This window comes from Strix uralensis, chromosome 9, assembly GCF_047716275.1.
Source record: "Strix uralensis isolate ZFMK-TIS-50842 chromosome 9, bStrUra1, whole genome shotgun sequence".
Taxonomy (NCBI): Eukaryota; Metazoa; Chordata; class Aves; order Strigiformes; family Strigidae; genus Strix; species Strix uralensis.
In genome coordinates this window covers 4607000-4632134 of record NC_133980.1, presented here as the reverse complement: position 1 = coordinate 4632134, position 25135 = coordinate 4607000, and the positions used below count along the sequence as shown (strand labels likewise).

At 37.3% G+C, this 25135-nt stretch overlaps 1 protein-coding gene across 1 annotated transcript in view; it reads left to right on the top strand.

Moving 5' to 3' along the window:
- BCHE (butyrylcholinesterase) overlaps positions 1–12701 on the top strand; it is a 33930-nt gene extending 21229 nt beyond the window's left edge. The window contains exons 3-4 of the mRNA XM_074878455.1: positions 3224–3390; positions 10222–12701. Coding sequence (XP_074734556.1) covers positions 3224–3390; positions 10222–10349 — 295 coding nt within the window. The 3' untranslated portion in view covers positions 10350–12701. The remainder of the gene's footprint in view (positions 1–3223; positions 3391–10221) is intronic.
- The last annotated feature ends 12434 nt before the right edge of the window (positions 12702–25135 follow it).

Here is a 25135-nt window from a genome sequence, read left to right as displayed (position 1 = left end):
TATCAAAATATAACTTAACAATACAAAAGAACATCTCTGTTAAATGGTGATACCACAGCAGAGTGAAAACTATTCAGAGCTCACTCACAAAAATAAAGTGAATATTTTACAGGTACTTTATATCATGAATGCTTACAAAAAAACCCCAACTTAGATGATGTATTACATTTTTTTGTGTATGTGTATGATAAACTATCTGTAAAAGTAATGTTATGTGAATATTAATAAATATGCAGTGAACTAGTATTTCTGGCTATATTGATCATATTAATGAGAATAGTAATGTCTGTATGTTTATTATGATTAACAGAACTGTGTTCAGGTGGTTGTAGCTGAATCAAATTAACTTTCTAAAGTTGTTGAAGATGAACATTAAATATACAGGAATGATCAGTGAATAAACTCCTCTAAAACCCTCTTCACTCCTATGTTAAATCTAGTACGCTTGCTGTAAATGAGTCTTGAGAATTAAACATTTTGACAGTTATGGACATACAATACCCAAAGGGAGGAGAACCTGATCTTAGTAACAATGAGTAATATCAAGCAACTTCCACTGAGCATAAGATTAAATAAGGCTCATGAACTTCAAGGAGAGCACATGTTTGTGTAAAGGGAGAGCATGAGAGAAGCTTTACTGGAGACTGAGTCCACGAAGGCAGTCTGTTTTTTGAGCTAATGAGAAAAAAAGTTTTACTGCCTTAAAGACATATCTTAAAATAATTAACTATAAATGAACTGCCGTACCACTATCACAGAGTAGAGAGAGTCCAGCTTACAACTTCAGGGCATAAGCAAAGAAAAAACATAGCTGAAATAATGAAGCAAATTCTGTTTACACTAAAGTTTAAATACAGGGTTGTGGGGTTTTGGGGGGTTGTTTGTTTGTTGGGTTTTTTTCCTCTTCTCTCTTGCATTTATTCTCTGGAAGCAATTCAAATAATTGTATTTCTTAATTGCCATAAGACTTGCTCCTGTAAACATAAAAAAAATGTGTAGAAAAGGAGTTAGCTTCTTTCTGAAATATTCGGTGAAGAACCTCACATTTTACAAAATGAAGATCTTCCCTGACTGGAGCTTATAGATATGGGCAGAGGTCTAAGAAGGGTGATTAGTGTTTGACAAGGTAGATGCACAAGATAGAGGTCTGTCCTGAAGATGTGTGTGGCCCAAGCCCTTTCAGGACACACCTTCAGGCCTCATTGACAGCACCAAGGTGGACAAAACTGGAACATACTGAAGAAGACATGATTGACTGGTACCAGAAGATGAAAGGACAAAGTTTTGAGGAATTGCTAAAGATGATAGGATGGAGGTTTCTGTGGAAATTTTGAGCTTTGTTTCAGTAGCAGCAAGTTCCTATAATCTGTCAGCAAAGATTGTCCATCCAAACATAGATGGGCAGAGACAAGGTTGTGCAGTGTATTGGATTCCCTTCTGTTCAGTAAAGATATTCTCACAATACTTTTTTATTTTATAATAATATGAATATTATTAAACTTTGAGTTTGGTGCAAAGAACATGGAATTTTACAGCTTATTGTGGGCACTGCAATTCTCATCATGAAGTTATTAGCAAGAAGGAATGAACAGCAATTATGATAGAACAACGAGGTTATAATCATAACTTGTTCTTAACAGTTAAAAATTATACTCCTGTGATCTCTGTTTTGCTGTAACTGGGAGCTAGTTTTTAACTTGGGAAATTTTCAATAATGGAGCTAAAAAGGAAATTACTGGACATTTCTTTGAACAGGAAAATTCCTTGAAATGCAGAGAATGTCATAATCAGCAGGTTCATGTATTTCAAAATGCTGTTTTCATCTGACAGATCTTTCAATCATTTTTAGTAAAATACATCTGTAGCCATTGTGTAATCCCCCCACACCTGTAAATTATAATGTGGAATGTCATGATTTTTTTCATAGCATAAAAGCTTTTAAATGAATACTGACAGCACCGTTAGCGTTCTGCTCTTGAACTGAAGTGCAAGCTCTGCTTAAGCTATCATTCTTATGAGCCACAAATAAATGTGCAGTTAAAAACGGTGCCATAGGTTAATCAGAGCTGAATTAGTAAAGAAAAATTAGTAAAGAAGTGAGCAATTCAGGAAATATGCTGAATCTCTTACTCTAACATCATGTAAGCAGTCAATGCCAAAGACTCCAGAATACTAAAACATGGGCCGAACACTTGATTGGTTCCAAATCAACTAAGAGATATTGATATTATTTCAGCAGCTGAATCTTGTGCTCCGACTGCTCCCACCTACACCCGGTACCTTGCTCCTACTCTTGGCAAGCAGAACTCAAGTGGGCTCCACACGCCCTGGACTCCTCTCTGACCACTGTCTTCTGGGAAGAGTCTTGGTGAAAAGTAAAGTAGAGATAACCAAATTAACTTAACTAACAGTGCTCTTAATTTATCCCACCAAGAATCATCAACTACTGTTGTTCAGCCCTAAACCCCAGATTCCCTGATACCAGCTTCCAGAAAAGAAAATGAGTCCTTCTGCTTGCAATGCAATAAGATGTTTAATTTGTATTCTTAACCTCTTCTAAGCTAATGGTGATTTATGATTGTTTAAAGTATAAATGTACTGATTTTTCTGAAAATCATATTCTGTCACATTTGTTCCCTAATGCAATGCTCCCCATCTTGTTCTTCTACTCACTTAAACCAATTATTTTTTCCTCTAGTCATGTAGATACTACATATTGTCCTTTTTTTCTCCCAATACAGCTCTTATCCAAAGTTTAGACATTATTTGTACCTTTACTTGCATTTTTATCTGAGCTATTTAGTCCAATCTATTTGTCTATCTGAAGGGATCAGCAACATTCAAACTAAAACATAAACAACTCAACCTCCCAGACTGATTGGTTGGTTTGTTCTTAAGTCATCCATAATAAATTACAGCTTCTGTGAGAATCTCGATTCAACAAGTGTAGTTTGTGTATGGCTGTTTATTAACTTTTTTCCCCTTAAGTGAATCCAGAACACCCAAAAAGGGGAATACAAATTATTTTCTTTTTTTTTTTTTTTCAAATGAAGTTAAATCAAATTTACCTTCCTTTTTTCCTGTTACTTACCAAAGTATACTTCAGTAATTCCAAACTAACATATTTAAGCTGAAATAACTGTTAAATAAAAACCAAATAATGTTTTATTGATGTGCTGAGGTAATTTCTCATTCTAGATGAAATGCTTCTTTTCTCATTTAGAACTCCAAATGGGACCCTGATTAATGGAACAAGATGGCCAGTCTTCACTAGTACTGAACAAAAATATTTGACATTAAATACCGACACTTCAGAGATACTGACAAAGTTGCGTGCTCAGCAGTGTCGATTCTGGAATATTTTTTTTCCCAAAGTCCTGGAAATGACAGGTAAAGATGATTTTTTAGATGCTTTTCTAGAACTTTTATACAAGGATCATTTGCTTGATATTAACATGATACTTGAGTTTAAACCTTTAAATTCCTATTTTTAACTGAATTTCCATGAGATGTTCAGATTGGACAAAACTGTCCATGCTGTGGTGAGGGTGTCTAATGTGCCCTGTGCTTCTGGCCATGGGCTCAACACCCTGTGGCACCCTGTTATATCCTAGGACAAAACCTGGGGACAGGCCAAGGCCCACGATTTATGTGGTGTGGAGCTTCTCGGGCCCCAAAATGCAGATGCAGCCACAATGTGAGACATTTTAGAGTGCTGGAAACTTCTGTTGTCAAACTGCCCCCTGCAAGGGTCTTGGCATTGCCTGGCTCTGGGATCCTGGGGTGCTGGAGAGAGCAGGAGAGATGTTGCTAAGGGGGGAGCTTGCACTGGGATCTCTGGAGGCTTTAGATGTTCCATATAAGCTTCATGTATCTGAGGTACATTGTGGGATGTTATATTGGGATTATATTATCAATTATTTACGGGATTATATTATCATGCAACTAATCCACAGAGGATATTAAGTGTGTTGCTGCTGCCAAGCAGGGCAGCATCTGTTCTACATCTCACATGAGAGCACCTTGTGTTTTATTTGTAGAGTGTTAGCCATTGACAACAACCCAAAGACTTCAGGATTTGCCTATGCAAAACAGAACTGATTTGTGCCTGACTGTGTATACACTAAATTTATGAGATTTCACTACCTAGAAAAGTACAATGGGCTATTTGAAACTTTAAACTCAGTTGAACAGAAAGGACTTGGATTTTCTTTAGAAGCCTTATGCCACTGTTTTTGCAAAGCCCACCAGACAGACCAAGCCTCTGTGCTTCTGGACTTCGAAAGGAATTGGTTTTATAAAGTGATTTTGCAGCTCTGGAATGGCATTCTGCAGTTTGTCTGGGGTGGGGAGGAAAGTCTCATTTCAAAAATAAGATACACTTTTAAAATGTTAATTGGTAATTTACAAGCTTTCTCTAAGATTCAGTTTGAATGTTAGTCTTAAAAATTTGTAAACTTTCATGGTGCACAGATGATTCTTTCTGAAATAATTTATTCCTTCCTCATTTGAGCCTATAACTGTATTATGGCTCAACTTTTATACCCTCTCAATTCAATAGATGTTTTTCAATTAAATCAAGAGAAGCAAAATCAGTAGGTAAATGAATAATTTATAAAGCATACGCTGCGATTTTAAAATCACAGTATACCAAATTAAGGATGGATTTTAGGGAGGTTTCAAAAATTCTGACAAGCCCTTTATGCTGAGCCAGGGGAACTGAACTATTTTACATAATTCTTTAACCTGTCTGTGAACCCCTATTGAGTAGCGTGTGTCTTGCAAATGGACTGTGCACAACCAAACGCTCTGTGACAGAGCAGAAGAGAGCACATCACCAGACATAGCCCAGCACACCTTGGCAGGACAGTAGAGTTGCTTTGCATGGTCCTGTGGTATGAAGAATGACAAAGCAACACTGTGGATCTGCCAGGAGGCATAAATACATCACTTTGCCATATTCAGTAATTTACAACATAAATTTACGTAATTTGATTTTAAAAAATCCTGAGCATATTTTTAGCAAAAAAGGAAAGAACCATCACGCCTGGATATTGTCAAGAAGTAGTGCTGTTTTGCCATGTACCTACATCTATCAACCCTTGAAATATTGTACCAGAAATACTATGTTATTATATTTATTTCCCCTATACAATCTTATACAGTTCTGATAAACATATCTTTAAGATTCTGGTTACAAACATGAAATAATAATTTATATTGTAATAATTTTCTTCACTGAAATATTATTTTGCATTTCTATCTCCTTTTATGCCCAAAGGACAGTGCATGACATAAATACACTTATTTCCTCATTTTCTGAGGGTCTATCTTTTCTATAATTTCTTCCATTGAAATATTTCAAATATTTGAAAGGTTGCTTTAACATAATATAAGATGACAGAGAACAAGAAGTAAGCATTTTTTATATGTTATCATTATTGCAAGTTATAGTTCAAGTAGGGTTCAGATAGACAAAGTGGAATTATATCAGGTAGAACCTTAAGAGGACAATCAAACCAACTTATTTTTCAGAAATTGCAGGGGGATTTCTTGTTGTGCCAAGTGGTTAGAATTTGACATGGATGCTCTTGGTAACAAAGCAGTTGTTTAGCTACTGCTCCACTCCTAGCACAAGGCTTGCTACCCCTGCTGAGCTCTTCTCGACATGTAATGGCCAACTCCAAAGGTGTTCAGCATCTGAGCAAGCCTGTTTCCATGACAGGCTGGGTAAGACAGGTTCCTTGAGGCAATTAAATATATGAGAGAGGAAAAATGTTATTCCCTGCCATGTTTATAGTTAGGTATTTTCCATTTTCTTCAAGCAACAAAATCTGACATATTAAAAAAAAAAAAATACCATGGTTATGGATTGAGAAAAACTAATAAGAAAAAAATAAAGCCTCACACACTAAAATAACAGTAATAGACATATATAAAATATTGGATTTAATATCTCAAGTATTTTGTATGATTTTGGAAGATTTCTCAATGTCTTCCCCTTCAATTTCAATATATAAAACTATAATTGAAGACATGAGTCAAAACTTGTAGCTTTCTGTCTAGCTTAATAATAATCTCTAGCCAGTAAACTGGACCAAGACGTGCCTTACGTGGGCTCTCAATTCCAACTAGACATAATTTCTACACAGGTTTCAACCCTCTTGTGAAAGCACTGAGAATACCCTCCATTCCCAGTCACCCTAAGACAAGCTGGGAGCATTCAGCTTTTAATATTTCATTTGAGGGAGTGAGCACTGGGACAATCACCAGAACTTTTTCTGATGACTGTTTCTAAAAGAAACACACTAGAGGGACAGTAAACAGTAAGTGACTCTTAAGTAGCTTTTAGAGCAATCATATGATAATTATAAAAGCATCTATGTTAGACTCTACCTCCTTAACATAATCTTTAATGCATCTAGAGCCCTAACTATTTATATGTGCCCGTTTCCTCTTGATTATGGAAAGCTGCAGGCAGCCAAGCTTTCCATTTGTGTTCCATTACTGTTTTAGTGTGCCCAATACGTATTTTTCTATTTTATTTGATATTACTGCATCATATCTCATCTATAGAGAGACCAAACATCAAAGTAGGTAATGTAAATACATTACATTTTAAAACAACTCTAAAAAGACTTTGAATGAGGAGACAGAGAAAAGTTCAACCTCTTGATCAGTGAAAAACCAAAATAATTTTATTTACTATGATCCTCCAAATAGTGTCTGGATTCTATAGAGCTAAATACTTGGGGTAGTAAGAATATTAAAAATGCAACTAATTAGAAAATTCAACATCAAAATTAGTTTTCAATTTCCATAGAGCTAGATACTGCACTCATTATGCATGCAGAAAAGTGAACTAGTCAAAATTAACACACCAACAAAGTTAGGATGTACTCAGTCCACCTATGGGCAATAAACTATGTACCTTAACAATTCGATTTCTTTCTAACTCCAGTACCTTGCATCCCAGGTCATAGGAGAAATATCAGCCCTTACAGTATTTCATCTCCCAGAGACCTCTACTGACTTTTGAAAGAAGAAAGTTCAAAAAATAAAAAAAATCTGAAGTCCTTAAAAATACATATGAAAACAAATATATTGTTGTAGTTAAAAAATCATTGATATTCAGAGTGTGTGACTAAAGAACACTGAATTGAGATACTGAAGTACACGTACTATTTGTTTTCTCCTTTCTGAACATTTGTGCAGAAACTATCACCATGAGAATCTACAGCACAGATAAACTCGTAGCATTTATCATACTAATGAATCAAGAAGTTTGCAGGTACCCGTATTTATGAGCTGTTGAGGACAGAAAAATTAATTCTAACTTGTCAGCCCTTATTAATTACACTATATCATAACTGCTATATGGCTTTTTTCCCAATCTTAATGTTAATACCACAAAAATACATTTAAGATTAGCACTTTATTGGCACATCTAGCAGTTCAGCAAGTGATGGTATGGAGATAAATTTAACTTTTACTTTAATGGCATTACAGCAGGGCTGTATGCCTGTGTGGAAAGAAAAGAAGTGCCAGCTGTCTGCACTGACACTGCTGAAGAATAAAAAAAGCACTTTCATTTTTTTGGTCTGTTAAACTGGGACCTTTCTGAGCACTGAGGTATGATTCATCGCCTACCGAAATATCCCCTTTTCTCCTTGTAAACTTTACTGGGCTTTGCATGAGGCTAATTGGGATTACTATAAAGTTTGGGATTGCCTAAATGACTACATATAGCAAAATAACCTCACCGTATTATTAGCTGACTTCCGTAGTATTGCAGTGCATTGTAGTAACCCAGTGCTCTGAGCTGTAATTATCGGTCAAGTTGAAATCTCTAATCTTTTTTTTTTTTTTTTTTTTTTGCCTTCTAGCTGTCAGCTCATCTAAGTCATGGGTGGTTGCTTCAAAGAGATTGATGATGTTGGTGATAATGGGATGCATTGACTTGTGACTTCAATTTGGATCTTATCACTGAAAAAAGCAAACAAATGGGAATCCAAGTTCTTATTTCAGTGTTTTCCTTCCCCCTTTTGTCTTTTAGATTCATAATGGTGGCTACTCTGAATTCCTTGTTGTCTGCTTTCTCTAGCTGACTCACTTCTTCACCACGATCTTTAAGAAGCACTGAAATGCCTCATAATTTATACTCTAAAACAGTGACTTTTAATTGAAGATGTGTGTATGCTAGAGCTATTCCAGTTTCTAAAGTATTTGGGCAGACTTCAAACACATTTAAACCTGAATAATTAAAGAAGGAACAGGAGTTTCTTTTAATTCATAAGTGGAGGCTTTGCCTGGATAAATAAAACCGGATACCCATAATCAAGAGTAAGACAAGAAACACAGTTGAGGAATTTTTCTCCAAGTAAAACTAGTACTGCTTCATGCTCTAAATTACCAATCCATTTGATATATGTGAAACTTTGGCTTTACCCAAGACCTTGGCTACATCTTTAAATTAAGAAACATGCAAAGGCGAGTTCTTGGAGTCAGGAAAGTAAAATGCTGTGCATGTCTTCTCCCCATAGTTCTGAAAGGGATATCTGCCTAGCTTAGTTATCAAAACGTGGTTTTATTGTTACCAGCATTTACAAATCCTCTTTGAGTTATTGGTCATTGTGGTCTGCAGAAAAAAAAATTTAAAATGTTCTGAACTTTTCTTTGGTCTCTGATATAACCAAGCTTATTTACATCTTTGAACTGGGCGAGAGGAGTGCGGTTAATTTTTAATAATTTTTTCTATATTTGTTCTTCACATTTTCCCTTTTGACTACAAACAGAAGTCCAGACCCTCCCCAGGAAAAAGTATCTTGGTTTTATTTCTGGTCTCACTGAAAGCAAGAAGTAATGTAAATCTCATTTCAAAGTCTCATTAAATTGCCATCTGGATTTCCAGACCAAACAGGTTTGGAAATGTTGAATTAAACTGCAGATAAGCAACCAAATTACTGGATGCTTCTCCAAACTAAATCTCTGAATCTGTTGACTCTCTTTCCAGAATATTTTCTACTACTGATGTGTAAAACACAAAAGTATTTCATTTTCACATAACCAGTTAAACTTGCAGTGCTGGCAGATCATAAAAAAGGGGAAAAGGGTGTATTTATGGAGGGAAAGGACCTATAGTCTACTGCAGCAGAAGAACATAAAGTCAAAAGAGCATAAAGAAACCATGGAACTGTTATCTCACAAACAAGATTACCAAATTTTTCTGGAAGCAAGCTATGTCAATATGGGACACTGAGATAATTAGGTCCAGAATGAATAAAGGCATTCATAGATTATAAATGGCTTCTACACTTTAAGAAAAAGTCTGCGACTGATCCAAAATAATAAGCCACAGTATGCGATACAGCCTACATACGTTATCTTTCCTTTAGTTGTTATATGGGTTGTTCCTGCAAGGTCACTGCATTTCTCCCTAGCATTAATTACCTTCTGGGACCGAAGGAAGTGATCCCTGTCCGTAAAATACTCTGGGAACCTTGTAAAATGATATATTTTTATTACTCTTCTTATCCTCACCCTCTTCTCTGATGTCTGTAACAAATTTGGCAGTAAATATTGCCTTGGGACAGAGGATTAGTCGGCAAATGCTTTATAGGCTAGAATGAGAAAGAAAAGAGAAGATGGTTTCATGTTGACATAGTGCACATTTTACAGTATCCCTCTCCAAACTTGTTCCCCTTACACATTAAACTTGTGGATTTATTCCACAGTAGGGTGAAAATCCTGGCCATCCATTGAAATCCATTGAAACTGATGGCAGTACCGTCATTGCCTGGAACAAAGCTATGATTTCACTGTATCTCTGCAAGCACCTGTCTCAGTTTGCGTAGCGTAGTCTTTAGGATATGTAGGTTTCACTGTAGAGTATACTGAACCAAAGTAATATTTTGAGGATTTTAAAAAAAAAAAAAAAGGTGATGTTAAAATGATGAATTTTATGGACAGAAGCAACAAGCACATACATAAGTACATTTATTAGCATGCAGTGTGCCAGAATATCTTTGCAATCCTTCCTTCCTGATTTAAAGATAAAGTATTAATCACTGAATTTTCAGTCATTCCAGGTTTAAGAAAAGAGACAAAAGACCATCCTGCAATGTATTTGGAGCAAATGACATTGATAATCAAAATTATTTTTCAATTAGCATATAAAGAGATTCAAATTTAGATTAATGTATCCCATTTCATGTTTTACAGGAAATATTGATGAAGCAGAACGAGAGTGGAAAGCAGGATTCCATCGCTGGAACAATTACATGTCAGACTGGAAAAATCAATTTAATGATTACACTAGCAAGAAGGAGAGATGTGCAGGCTCTAATTAATATGTTTACCCTTTCCAGTATGTCCGTATTACTGCTCATCAGGCAAATATACAGGTAGCTTTCTAACACATCTAGCATTAAATACATTATGCGGATTTAAAAAATGTTACGGATATAATTTTGATTCCCCAGATCTTTCATTTATATTTTACCTCATATCTCAATAAACAATATAAGGCATCCGTACCCTTTGAAGCTTCACTGTGTTAAATAGGGCTATAGAGATTAAAGTCTGAAGATTAATGATGTACATATTATTATAAACACTAGCTGCTTAAATTCACACTTCAAAGAAACAATGTAATCTGTTATAGAAAAATGGATTTTTTTTAATAGAAATAGCAGTGTTTTACACTTGCCATGCAAAACACAATCGGGTTTGATGTTTAACTGTAATGCCACCGCACTTAAACCTTGCTTCAGACATAATTTAATTGACATAAACATAAAGAGATAATAACTTTGCTGGACACACCAGATGATATTTGCTTGTTAGACCAAAAAGTTTTAAGACTGCCATTAAAGCCCGAATCATTGCATCTTTATGGCCAAATCTGTAGAACAAAGCCATAGTAGGAAAGTATTCAAACTATGTATTGAAGGTCTAAATCATCGGCACTCTGTGCAACAGTGAAACAAGCCAGAAAAACTGGTGCCTATGCTTCTGCTATCCTCACTTTTCAAGGAGTAAAGACCTACAGATTCACAAAGTAACAAACTCACATCTTTCCCTGCTCAGGCACCCAGTGTCTTCAACTGGTAAAAGTCTCTGCTAAGGACGTAAGCTCCAATTATGGTATTTTTTGTCCACTGAGTTGTGTCCTAGTTGAGGGACAGCTCCATGTTTACTGGAACATGTCAGACAATTTTTATACCTGCAGAAGATCATTGATCTGCATGTCAGCAGGTTCATCAGCAATCATCCATGAAAGCCCTGCTCAGCCAGCCAGCTCTCAGCAGGACAGTAGGACCTGGCTGCAAAGCCCTTGCTCCTCTTGGGGAAGGATGTCACTGCAGAGGGACATTGTGACCTTGGTGGGAAGGAACCAGCTCTTTGACATGGTCAAGTGAGCTCTAGTTACCATGCAAATAGGCATCTCCTATACCCCTTTCTACCTGCTTGAGCCAAATCTATTAGGAGCTTCTAAAAAAAAAAAAAACCAAACAACCCTTGGGTAATTCTTCTTCCTACTTCCCTGCTTCTGGATGGGGTTGGAAGTTTTATGCCTGAATAACACCTTAATTGGCTGCTTTTCACTGGCCCAACTGGGAAGAATAAATGCCAAAAATTTGATAAACATAAGGAGTATGTAAAAGCAACAACCCATCTCATAAATAAATTATCCTGAAGCTTTCTGTAAATGTAATAGCATTACAGTGCATCTATTTTCTGTTCTAGTGATTGCGAGCTCTTGCAAAATTCCTTCTTGAATTGAGTAGACTGAAGAGATCTAGATAATGAACAGAGAGTGTTCTCTTTCAGGCCATCATTTTGACCACACAGGATACCTACACTGCAAGGATTTATTTTTGCAGAAAGGCCAAGTTCTGCAAGAGATGATAGTTATTTCTAAGAGAATACAATTATTTCCTGACTAAATTATGGAAAACCACCTTTTAGCACAGTATTTCCAGAGAACACAATCAAAGCTGTGCAATCAAAAAACGTGGTTCTTTTTGAGCAAGCTGATTAAAACTTGAAATTATCTGGGATTAAAAAGCCCTCTTCATGCAGCACTTCATGTTTATACCACGGGTAATTAGTTCATTACATACATTAGCATAGTTACTGCTATTAATATTTGCATGGAGAGCTGTGTCAATCTACAGTGTATTGGTTATTTATTGGATATTCCTCATGCCAGAGATGAGCTACTAGAAAAGTCACAGAGGGATGAACTTCCAGTCCATCACTGAGCCCATTCTGGCACTCCCCATTTTATATATGTGGTGTGGCTCGTAGACCTGTTGGGTGCTGATCTGCCACAGTGAGCTTTCACAGCATCAGCTACACCCAAGCACGATAAAAGCAGTATTTGTCTATTTTGCTATCCTTCTCTTAGCTATATTTCACTGTCTAATCAGCCTAATCAATGGGGGGAAAAAAACTTGAGCTAATTAAAATACACAAATAACCTTTGGGAAGGGCGAATTGCAAAGCAGTTTGTAAAATATTTTGCTGGGAAGGTGTCCTTTGTCTGTATGTACTGTGAGCTAGGGTGGATAACGTCTATTTGAAGGCTAATATCCTTTCCACAGTATGCATACCATGCTTGTGATGTTCCTAAGAAGGAATGAGGGTGGAGGGAAGAGGAAAGAAAAGCAGATTAAAATAAAGGTTAAACAACTTTTTGAAGTGTGGTTTTACTGATGTTCTTGGTGTGAATAAATTGCTAGCTTTGTATTTTTTCATATGCTGGGAAATAATATCTCCATTTATCATTCATATGAAATCAATATATCATGTAGTCATATATTCATATCCCACACTTATGCAAAAAATAGGAAAGCCTTGAGTACTTGGATGGAAGTGGCTAAGGTAATGAAGAGTGAAAAAAAACCAGTCCCCATTGTGGGTAGTTTCAAACTAAAGGTCAAACAAACTTATGCTGGAAATTGTTTGAGGATACTGTGTCATTGCTTAAAATGCTGATTACACATTAGAGGGCTATCTCACCCAGACCTCCCTGAAGATGTAATGTTGTTAATTAATGTTTTCTTTTGGCTCAAAAGAGGGAAGAAACCAAGGTTTCTCTGTGAAACCAAAGAAAATGTGTTGATTCTTTCTTACCATTCTTGATATCCAAAGCAAGAATTCTGAATTTAGTCCCAGAGTTGCTGAAAGATTATAACAAAATGAACTGCAGTGCCAACAAAAATGTTGGCATTAAACCAGTTGTCATTAGGTTTATAAGCTAACAGCATGCTGATTAAATTACAGACATTTCACACATATTTTAGAGAGACTCATAAGTGGACTGAAGTCAGAAATTTCCCAGCAAAACTCTGTTTAATTAAAACTACCAGGTTTTGCATTTTAAATGTTTTGTCTAAAGGAATTTGGATTAGATAAGCTTTCAGTAAAGTTAAGCATTATTTGAATGAAATCCCATCTGTGCTCCTGCTGGAGTATCAAAAACTGGAGGAGTAGGGGTGTTCAGGGTGCCTGGTCTAGGGCACCCTGGTCTGCATAGCTGGACCAACTAAGGTTGAAGTTTTCTGGCTTTGAACAGGAGCCCTCAGACCCCAAAAGTTGTCTCTAGCAGAACTAAGATGCCCCCAAGGTTTCCAGGCTTCCTCCCAATTGCAGATTTTACACTCATAGCTTGGATTTTTGGGACGGGTGATCAGGCCTTGCTGTCCTAAGCCCTGGCCATCACTCTAGGTTTATCATACTGTTAAAGCCAAATTTCTGCTTAAGGGGAAGCCTGGCTTTTTGGCCCTCTCAGGTCACTAGAGGCTCAGGCTATTTATAGAGCAGAGATTACTACCTATAAACACATAGATATACATGCCCAGTTTAGATCTTCATGAATAGACAACTCTTATGTGTCTCTTAATATCAAGAAGTGGAGGCAAAACTCTATCAGTTCATATTTGGAAAGGTATCTTTGCAACATAAGGAATACAAGTCCCTTTTTTAAAAAATATTAAGTAGAGCGTTGGAAAGAAAATTATCTTAGATTATGAAAAACTGATGGAAATGTCAGAAAAATGTGTATCTATTTCATGATGTATAAGCTTATTATGACCTCTGTAGGCCTCTCTAATGTTCCTATCACAACAGATCATCAGCAAGTGATTTGGCCCGTTGTCACAGGCAGATATAACATAGATTAATCTGAACGTAATGTTAACAGTGAAGAGATATATATTTGTCTCTGTCATCATCATAACGTTGTCTTCTCTGGCTTGATTATGGTTCATGCATTTCTACTGGCTCAGCACCAGTTCTGCAACATCAGCAGCAGCTATTTAGAGGGACATGAACGTCACCATACTTCAGTTACACCTGCAACATGTCCAGCTAGTAAAGAGAAGCCTGTGCTGCCACTGCCAAATGCCAGCCTGTCTCACAGAGGGTTCTTGCCCTTACTTCCCCTCCAGTTGGGGGAAAAAAAAAAAAAAAAAACCAAACAAACCCAAAACACAACAAAAAAAACAAGAGGAAAAAAGCCCAAATGAGGGGAAAAAATAAAAGCTGAGGGGGGAAAAAAAAAAAAAGAGTGGAAAAAACCTCACTCAAAACCAAAGCGGGGGGGAGGGGGGGGGGGGGGGGCTGAAAAAAAAGACCATAAAAACCACACACAAGCACTTTTGCCCCAGAATGGTCAACAATTGAAGGGCTTAATACTGTACACAGAAGTACTAAGTATCCCAGTGTCTCTGTTCCAGTAACTCCAGCCAAAAAACCTCCCACTGAATTGCAAAATAAGTTTAGGAATTTGACAGCGATTCAGAATATGGGGTGAGGAATGAGACCGGCAGGTTTGGCTCAGGCTTGGGGGCTGCTATGGAAAGTGCTAGTGCCAGCTGACTACTTTCTCACTGTCTTTTCTCTTCCAATCCATGGAACTACGGGCATTTGCCAAAAACTCTGACTGCTCTTGGCTAGCCAGCAAGTCTAAAACCAAGCACCTGTGTAACAGATATGTGCAGCTGTATATGTTTACCACGGCTGATCCATCTGTAGTATGCCCGTTGATTTACTCTGGGTGGATTGGGAGCAAGAATCCATTAGGAAAAAAAAAAGGTTCCTGGCTGAATTACAAGTATTTCTCTCTCATTGCTCTGTTTTCATTTGTCCTCATCTGTCTAAGGTTCTAGATGGGTTTTCTATTGCTAGGAGATTGCTGCTGTATAAGGGTGAAGAAACTTCTTTTTATAAAAAAAAAATCTCTAGCAAAATAGAATATTTTAGACTTTGAATACTGTATCTTTGGGATCTACAAGATGCGTTTGGCAACTGTGTGCAAACAGATAATATTTAACAACCTTGACTTGGTTCTGTGAGCTGAGAGGACCACTGCTTTAAAATCATGTGTCTCTTAGAGAATATGCATCTGTGCACACATACATACATAGAAATATAGGTTCATCAACAATTGTCTCTCAACAGTACGTTTCCAACCTTTGCAAGCCACATGGAGATGGAAACTTATATGTTATAGGTTTTGTATATTTTCAAAGTGTATCTTTTTGGTCTTTACTGAAGAATAAAATGATCAACACCTCAGCCAAATTAGTTGTTCACAGTTAAAAGTTCAAAAGCTTTTACTCTGATTTCAATTGTTTTAGGACCAAATTTTATGAACAAACATAATTAGCCATTTTGAAATGCTTCATAAGACAAGATAATTCCTTTCTGACCCCTGCTGAAATCTTGAAGCATGAATACTGATTATCTTGTTTTAGCACGTAAACCTTCCAGCATTTTGTTGATAAACTAGATAAGTTGCACTCATAAAAACTTTAGCTCATAGACTTAATGACTACAAAGCAGTGATGTGAATCTACAATTAGCACAGGTGTGAATTTTTGAGAGGCTTTTAATTGGATAGCAGGTGAGATTAAGTAAGGCTTCTAGGCATGTTGCAAGCAGAAGTGCTGGGCTGGGGGGTGAGGCGGGGATTTAATCACATAATGATTTCAGTTAGTTTGGGGAAAATTAGGAGGTAAAATGAAGCTTAATTCCAGCACAGGGTCTGTTACACAAATGTGAATGATGAAAAAGTTTCCTTCCTGATAACATCACAGCAGCTTGAGGAAACATAGAGAGGTGGGGTATGTGTGTCTGTTTGTTGAGATTTAGTGAATCTGGTCGTTACATCACCGTCTTTTTAAAAATACTGTCATTCTAGTCAGGGATCTGGAGATAGCCAGGAAATTACTGTTGTTTTAAAACTGAAATGTATCTAGTCCCTCAAAATCCGTGTATTTGCCTGGAAAAGAACACCAGCTTCTGATCTTTTCAATTCTGCTCCATTTTAATATATGCCACATTTGCTGGAGCTAATGTTTTAGCCACTATTAATAGAACAATGTACAAATGGTGTAGGTGGTTCTTACAGTTTGGGAGTGCTCTGGTTAATTTCTTTAATTTATAAAGTATTTATAAGTCCTCAGTTATACTGAGTAGTGGTAAAAGTGTGTAGGCAGAAAGTGGTTATCTCCACACCTCTCAATCTTCCAAATTAAATTCACTCTTGCAGCATGTCTAATCACTTCAGGGTACCTCATCATCCTTCCCCTATTACAGGCACCTATTACAGCACCATCTCTTACAAAATAGATACATTTCAACTGAGGTTTTTAGATTGATCTTATTTTATTATCTCCTATGTGAGACAATTAGGGTGTTAACCCAGAAAAAGCAGCAAGAGATGTGACTGATCATTTATCAAGAATTGTTTAGAAAGTAACTCACATGAACCTTATTTAGGACTGTGAGAACCAGCTGGAATTACACATCCAAAGTGATACTTCTGAAATATTAAACTTTTCTAACTCACTAATTACAGAGCTACAAATTTTATAGATACTGCTAGCTGAAGTTACATCAGTCATTAAATAACTTTAACCATGCCTCATTTTTCCTGACTTCAAGCAAATACATTTAACTATTTTTTTAAAATTAGGAGTTAGAATTGCAGAAAAATTTTACTTTGTTATCTTTCAGCATGTTTTTTTATCTAGATGTTCATCCCATTTCATGTTTTGTTTTCAGTGCTACAGTGATTTGGATAGTTACAGTTTTTCCCATCTCTGCTGTCTAAAAGAGCTTGATCTTGTAGCTCTCGCTGCAGGTATAATTCTGAGTCCAGGAACGATTATTACAAAGCAAAACTGCAAATATATATTTATGTACACACAGTTGCCTCTATTCACTAAGACTTTTATATTGCATTTATCTTTGGGAATGACCTCAGCACTACCAGTTTTAGACCATTGGGTGACTTTGAGTTAATTAAAGTTTTGTCATTGCCTTCAGCAGAAGCACAAGAGCTCCTGTGACTGACACTTTCAATCTTCTCTATCACTTAGTAATCTGGGAGGTATTTACTATTTAAGAAAAAATTCCACACCTTGGAACATACTTTTTTCACATATTTCTCTTAATGACAAGCTAAATGAGAGAGTAAAGCTGTGAACAATTTGTATTTATGTACTCCTCTTTGCAGAGGAAAATCCATTAGATGCTAACTAAAAATGCCACCAATTCATTTACTTTATATTTTACATGTTTCTATTATTTTGCTAATGACTAGACTCAGAAAAATGGAAGTAGAAACCAAAATTATCCCCTGCCTATCCCTGGCAAAATGCCTTCAGCTCACCCGGGGATCTTCTGATACCTCATCAAGGTTCTCAACAGATTCGTTTAATAGTACCATAAATCTGATCTGCTGTAGCAGTTCCCATCCTTATCCAGACTCAGATAGCATATGTATTATTAAAAATATTAAGAACAGTATATTCAAGAACCCCTTTCTAGAGAGGAGTATTGACAGCCAACCACTACAGGAGCTCCCAAGCCTGTAACTATCCCCTGTGGGTCCAGGTCTGCAAAAAGGGATCTTAGACAAAACTCAGCCTACAGATCTCTACTCTTACTTCAAGAAACAGCTGGACTGGGCCTGAGAAATGCAATTTGACAACACTTCAGAACAAACAAAGCAATAAAGAAAATCTCATTGAATTTTTTTCCTATCCCTGGGCACAAAACTGCCAGAATAATGACTTTAGCTACCTCAAACAGGGGTAAGGCAACAATGGTATGAGGTTTCTTACAACACTTTATGCTGAAGTCAGTAAATATAAAGTACAAACAGGGTACTTAGCTGCTTAGCTGCTCTTTCCACCTACTTAACCTCTGGCTAAACACATCCCTTGGTGTCATCCATAGCAGGACTCAATGTCAGATGAAAACAGGACTGAAATCTCCACTTAGGCAGAGGTAGTACTTCAGGGGACAATTGGAAACCCCTGGATCCCCATTAGCTTTTCACTCATTCAATCGAGCCTCGTTACTGGTGAGGCAGGTGTGCTGTAGCGTGAAAATAGATGGTCTTCTGTTGGCAGACTTTTGAACCCTCTTGAATAACAAAGGAAATAAAACTCAGGGCAATGGAGACGGTTCATGGAAGCTTTAGCCCAGAAAATTACCCACTCCAGAATAAACTTATATTGAATAAATTTATGCTGATATGATGAACAAGCCTTATGCCAAATCCTTGAAAATCACACTCTATGTTATTTCTGTATTCAAAGGAAGCTCCCTTGACCATGTAACCAGCCACTGCAGCCTGAATTCCTTCTATTTCCCATTGGTATTACTGTTACAAACTCCTAAAAACTAGGTTACTGTTAGTGCACTCTGGCTCTACAATGAATTCATGGCATTTGACATTCATAATTCCACATTTATAAAAATAGACTAGTCCATTAAAAACCTTGTTAAAAATGGTTCTAGCAAAGCATACATTGCCTAAAGCAATACAATTATTGGTCAATAATTCCTCTTTAGCTGTCTGTATTACTACCACTTTATTTCAACACTTGGCTTCTTACCCTTTGATCTGCTAATTATCTTTTTACCCTCTGATCCTCTTTGCAATTCCTTGGCAATTTGATCCATTAATTACAGTGCCCATATCCCTTATTTTCTGTAGAATGTGCATTTTTTCTGACCCTCTTGACCTTTCTTCATACAAATACTTGTCATCTTTCTGTAGGGTATATCTACTTCTGTAAATATTGATAGAAAATGTTATAATTAAAAGTATCTTTACACTTTTCTCGCAGTCCTTTGTACTTCATGATAATGACTTAATAGTTTGTCATTTACTTAAATTTTGATGGAAATGGGCACTCATCTCTGGTAAATTCTTTGGCCCTCCATCTTCAATTACCATAAGCTCTTAGATTTTTTTCAAATGTTAATAGACATTGGTTATATTTCCATCCTGGAGACTATTAAAAACATAGTTTGTGCTATGTTTTGGACACATAATATTAAAAAGAAGTATTTTCTGATATAAGGATTTTCTCAATTTATGAACACGACTCATGAATTACTGAATTTTCTGCATTGCCAATTTCCTTGTCCCTTCTAAGACAGATGTAGATTTTCAGTGCAACCTAAATATGTTTTAGAGTGGTAGAATTTCAGGAAGATAAACTCAGGCTGTTAACTTGTACATTGCAGAAATGATGGTGCTATGGGAGGGGGGCATCTCTGAGACTGGGAAGTGAAAGGCTGGCAATTGGAATACAGCTTTGGTGTTTGAAAGCCAGATTTCATTCATTTACTGTGATCAGGATATCCTATAAGAATTAAAAACAGTCACTTATTCTACCAGGCATTCTCTGACACTGCACTAAAGGCAGCTCTATAACTGTTACAGGCAGCACTGCAGTATCTGTGAGGGAAAGTGGGGCAGCATGAAAAAGGGGTTTACACACAACATGCATCAGTTTAGGACACAAACCAGTGCTGCTGGCCGCCCTTTGGGGATCAGTGGTGGATGGCTTCCCTCTGGGCAGGTCAGGCAGTTGGGCCAACCCGAGGTCTGGGAGCAAAGAGGAGTGGGTTTATGTCAGAGTCCTGCCTCCTACTCCTGCCTGGCCCAGGCCCACTATTCCCATTGGGATGTGCCATGGGTCTGTTTAGCAGCTGCTCACTCACATACACCTTGTTCAGTGCAATGCTGTGGTTTTACAGGGAAGTTGCTTCCCCCCCCCGCCTTAAATTACCCATTTTGCAAATTTTGCAGATAAAAGCACACAAGCTCAGAACGCACAGCAGTGGCTTTTCCTGCATGCGTCACACAAGAAAGAAACCAAGTGCAAGCTCGGTCTCTTCAAAGTCTGAGCAAAAGAAGGACACGGTCATTTAAATCTCCTGTGTCTCAGTTTGCCTATTGGTGTTGTGGGAGTTAATCCATTAATATTTACCTACCTTTTTAACCTCTGATCGAGCAGATTTAGTTCAGTACTGAGGGCTTGGGAATTCTCGATCGATAAAGTGCAGCAAAACACAGACTCTACGATTCTAAGTTTTATTCAGTTTTTATGTGGCACTTAGTGGCAAATGCTCACTTAGTCCTTTGGCCAAAGTTACCAGCTGTTTAAAGTAATGGTTTTGTGATGTGTCCACTCAAATGAACTCAACAACTTCTCATTCCAGAGAAACCTCTGCAGAGTTGCCAAACAGCTATCATTAATGCAACATTTTCCTTTTTGACCTCATTTCTGCTTTAAAAATTACTGATTGAACACCTCTTGTATAAATAATCTTTGCATTTTTTAATATGGAAGATTCATTTTAACTTCTCCAGTGTAAAAAAAATTCTCATTTCTGTGCATCCAATTCTTTTCAATCAGATTAGTTTTACAAACTATGGAGATTGCAAGGGCAAAATACATGTTACAAAGTAGAAGTATCTTCTTCTACAATCCAAAAGAAAATATCCTGAGAAATAACATTATTCTCTCACAATTTCAAAACAAAAGTGTGCTCATTGAATACAGTCCTGTCTAATCATATTGACTTATTCTTCCTTTTTTCTCTTTTAGACCTACCTGATAGTGTGTAAGTTGCCATTTTTCACATTAGTTCTTAAATAGCTCACACTTCCTTGCATCACAAAGCACTTAACAGCTTTTCAGTAATCTGATTGTTCAATTGTCTGAATATTTCTTGACATAGAAAAGTGAAGTACAAGATCAGCTTGAAATATCTTGAAATACAGTAGGCCATTTCACTGTAACTGAAGCAAGTAATGGAGAATTTGTAAAATAAAATGTAAAGAAATGAATTGTGGTTTGCAATAAATACGTGTACTGCTCCAAGGGTATTTCTGTTTGAATTATGGAACTTCTCATTCATTGTTTGGGAATCAGGACTTATCTGCTTGACTTCACTTTATAGTCCCCTAGCCAGGTATCTTAGCTGCTTCTGAGACACACTATAATTCAATACTATATGGAGAAGCTCAGTTCATTGATTGATTGTAGATCTCAGAATTGCCAAACATAACCAGAAAGGTGGTCAGAACTGCTGACAGTGTAGTTTTTCTTCACTACCACCTGCATAATGAAGGAAAACTTTTTGCTGCTTCCTTTGGTGGAACTTTATCTCATCAAGTATTCCAAACAGAGAAGCAACATCACCCATAACCAGATTAAACAGCTACTGAACTTCAGACCTGGATTTGTGACTAACCCGAAATGTACAATAGTAAAAGAAGAAACTCATTAGTCAAGCAAATCTTCCAAGAGAAGTACCATTTCCTCTAGTTAAATAGCCTCTCATTTTGTGTGTGTGTGTAATACCTATCCCAGTCAATATTTAGATTATTAAAATCCGGAAAGCTACATAATGTGAACAGATACATTTTCTTCTACAGCAGAATCCAGAGTTCACCTGATTGTGACACTTTTTAATCTCCAGTTTCAATCCAAATTCACGTAACCAAAACACTTAGGTCATTTTCCTTTGGTGTAAATTAATATCTCTCACTAATAACTAAGTAATCTCTCTATTTTCCTTTTGTATCCCTACCAAATTGCATTAGGTAGTTTCAGTTACTCATGTATTTTTTCCCCTGTCCTTCCTATTTCTTGCTTTTCCTCTCTGTGTTGCCTCAACTGTTATTCAGTGTTGTGGAACCTTAAGAAAGGATACCTCTGTATTGTTTTACTCTATCATAAAAAATAAAAAGACAAGGTCATTTTCCATAACGGTTGCCAACCATGGTGTTCCCATACACATAGTTCAGCTGCAGTCCATTTCTTAACAAATATCATTTTGCTTTCCTAGTACTCCAAGTTGTTTATTACTATTAAAGCTTCAGGTTAGTAGAGCTTAACACAGCTGTTGTGTTTGCCCATTTAGCTCTGAGAAGCAATTAAAAAACAACATTTCAAGAAAACTTTATGATTTTCTTTTCAGTCATCTTTTGATTTCATTCTCTAAGATTTTTTTGCTACAAATAGGTTCAATATCTGCACTAGAAACCTCATCTAAAGGTGATTGAAGTCAATGAAAGCCTTTCAGTGAAAGTTTGTAGGCTTTAAAGTGAACCCTGATTTAGCAGCTGAGCCAGTCCCCAGTCTTTCAACAGAAGTCGATAACTCTTTCAACAGAAGTCAATGTCCAGGTTATGCTTTGACACACACACACAAAAACTCCAAAACAATTAAGCATGTATTTATAACTAAGATGAATGGATGAGTAATAGCACATCACACATGCCCAAGAATTGCAATGTTTTGTTGACTATAAACTTCACCACAGGAAGATTTAGAAAAGAGTGAAATGCCAGCTTCACTTTTGTAGCACACAGGGTTGCCTCTCCTATTACTGCTGGGAGATGCAGACTTTAAATATTGCTTATCACTGAAATGTTTAGATATCCTTCCTCTCTTCTTTTCTTTCTGTTCTCTTTAGGCAAAAAGCTTCATTTGAACAAGACCTCTTTAACCTCATCACAGTGGTTTTTTTTTTTTCTTATTTCAACCTTCCTATTCATTAATATAAAATCCAGAGATCTTGCTGCCCCTGCCTTGAGATTAGCTGATATTCTGCCTTTTGATGAAGACAGCTAATGAGGAAGCATTCTCCAAACAGAGCTGGGATTGTTCATCCTAGAGAAGAGAAGGCTGAAGTGAGATCTTATTAATGTATACAAATACCTGAAGGGAGGGTGCAAAGAGGACAAAGCCAGGCTCTTTCCAGTACTGCCTGGTGACAGGACAAGAGGCAGTGACCAAAAACTGAAACACAGGAACAGCAGGAAACACTTTTTTATTATGAGGGTGACTGAGCACTAGAACTGGTTGCCCGGGGAGGTTGTGTAGTCTCCATTCTTGGACATACTCAAAAGCCTCTGGACACAATCCTTGGCAACTGGCTCTAGGTGGCCCTGCTTGAGCAGGGGGGTTGAACCAGATGATCTCCAGAGCTTCCTCCCAACCTCAACCATTCTGTGATTCTGTAAAATATGTCCATTAGTTCAGTGCCTCAACGTGAAGCATATCAGACCTGAAACGTGAGGATGCCAAGTGCCTTTGAGGCCACACTAGAATGAATATGTGTTGCCAAGTACTGTAAAAAAAAAAAAAAAAGCATAAATCATATTAGATTAGGTTTCCCATATCCAGTGGGGTTCCCAAACTATGTAGGACCCCAAATGTCATAAGGTATTGATCAATTTTTCAAATGTTTTTTCTCTTTTATCAAGCCTATAAGAAATAAATGTACCTTTGCCTGGCCAATTTCTTTGAACTGAAAAATAAACCTGTAACTTGGGGCATATTTGGAAATGTTTACAGATGCTCAGTAACCCCGTGAAGACTCTCATGTCCCTTTGAATTTAATGGAAGTTGACACTGAATTCAATGAAGTGCGAATTTCCTTCTCAATTTCACTAGCACTTTCTCTGGATTTATTATGACTGTGATTTCACACAGTGCCTGTAAATAGTGTTATAATACAGTCACCAACTCAGCCATAGTATTTCAACTGAGAAGTTAGAGACTGAAGTCTTTTGCCATTAGCTGACTCCAGTTCACATCTGCGATGGATAATCTGGATTCAATGCTCTTGATATCTGTCTTTTATTACTAATTGGTTTCATATATTTTCTAGCAGCTTCTTATAATTAGAAAGGGTGAATCCCCCTTCTTTAGGGAAATATCAATAATATATTATAGGACAAGATTAGCTGCTGTACAAGGGCCTTATAAAGCAGATCTCAGCAGCTTCAGCTTGCTCCTGCAGGGCCCGTGTTAGGAGCAGTGTCATGGTAGCAAACCTCATCGTGGGACAATACACCCGCTTCTCCGTACTTCTTCCCATCTCACGAACAACGACGTGTGACACTGCAAAGTCCAGTGTCTTAGCCGGGGATTCTATGGAGGTTACCTGCTTTGCTATGGCTTCAACATTGTGATGAATACTGAGATGGTAAATCATAGTTGTGTAACAGTAGACTTAAGAATACGGATTTTTTCTTATTTTTTATCTTTGTGTGTGTGTAAGAAAATTGCCATCAACAGGATTACTGCAGTCGTGGATCATATGTGGTACAGAATTTTTGGACTTTTAAGTCCCTCTAGTTCCTTCACTACCAGCCTTGCAGATCTGGCAGGGTAAGGTTTTAGGTTGTTATCCTTCTAATCCTATCACAGTGCTTGATAGTTTTCATTCAAGCAGGTGCCTGGAAGGAAATGGAGTCAGATAGCTGATTACTGTCTCTGCTGTGCTCTGAGGAGTGATGAGAAGAGTTATGCTGGGGTAGATGCAAGCGGGAAACGGAAGGGAATAGCCAAAATGCCATTGCCCTGGGTCACATACCAGAGTGAATCTGCTCGGGTAGAAGCATCTCCTCACCACCTGGCACGGTGACAGACATGTCCCTTGGCCAGCAAATGAGCTGAGGGCTTGGAGAAAGGCAAAGGTGCTGTGCTGGCAGGGAGAAAAATCTCGTCTCTGCTTCGGCGTCTCAAGAGAGGGGAGCTAATGTAAGAGCTAATGTTTCCTGGCCTCTGCCAGGAAAACTGGATGGCCCTTGCTAAACTGTTTTTCTGGTTTTAGTTTCAACAAGCTGCATCTATGCAGCAAAGCCCTATTAAAATCAACTGACTTATGTTGGTGCTTAATGCTACCCACAAAAATAAGTGCTTTGCTGAAAAAGGATGAACTTAAGCTGGAGCACTTTGCTGCATAAAGTTCTGAGTCAATATTTTAACTGGGCTGTGTAATTTCCCATTGTTTAATG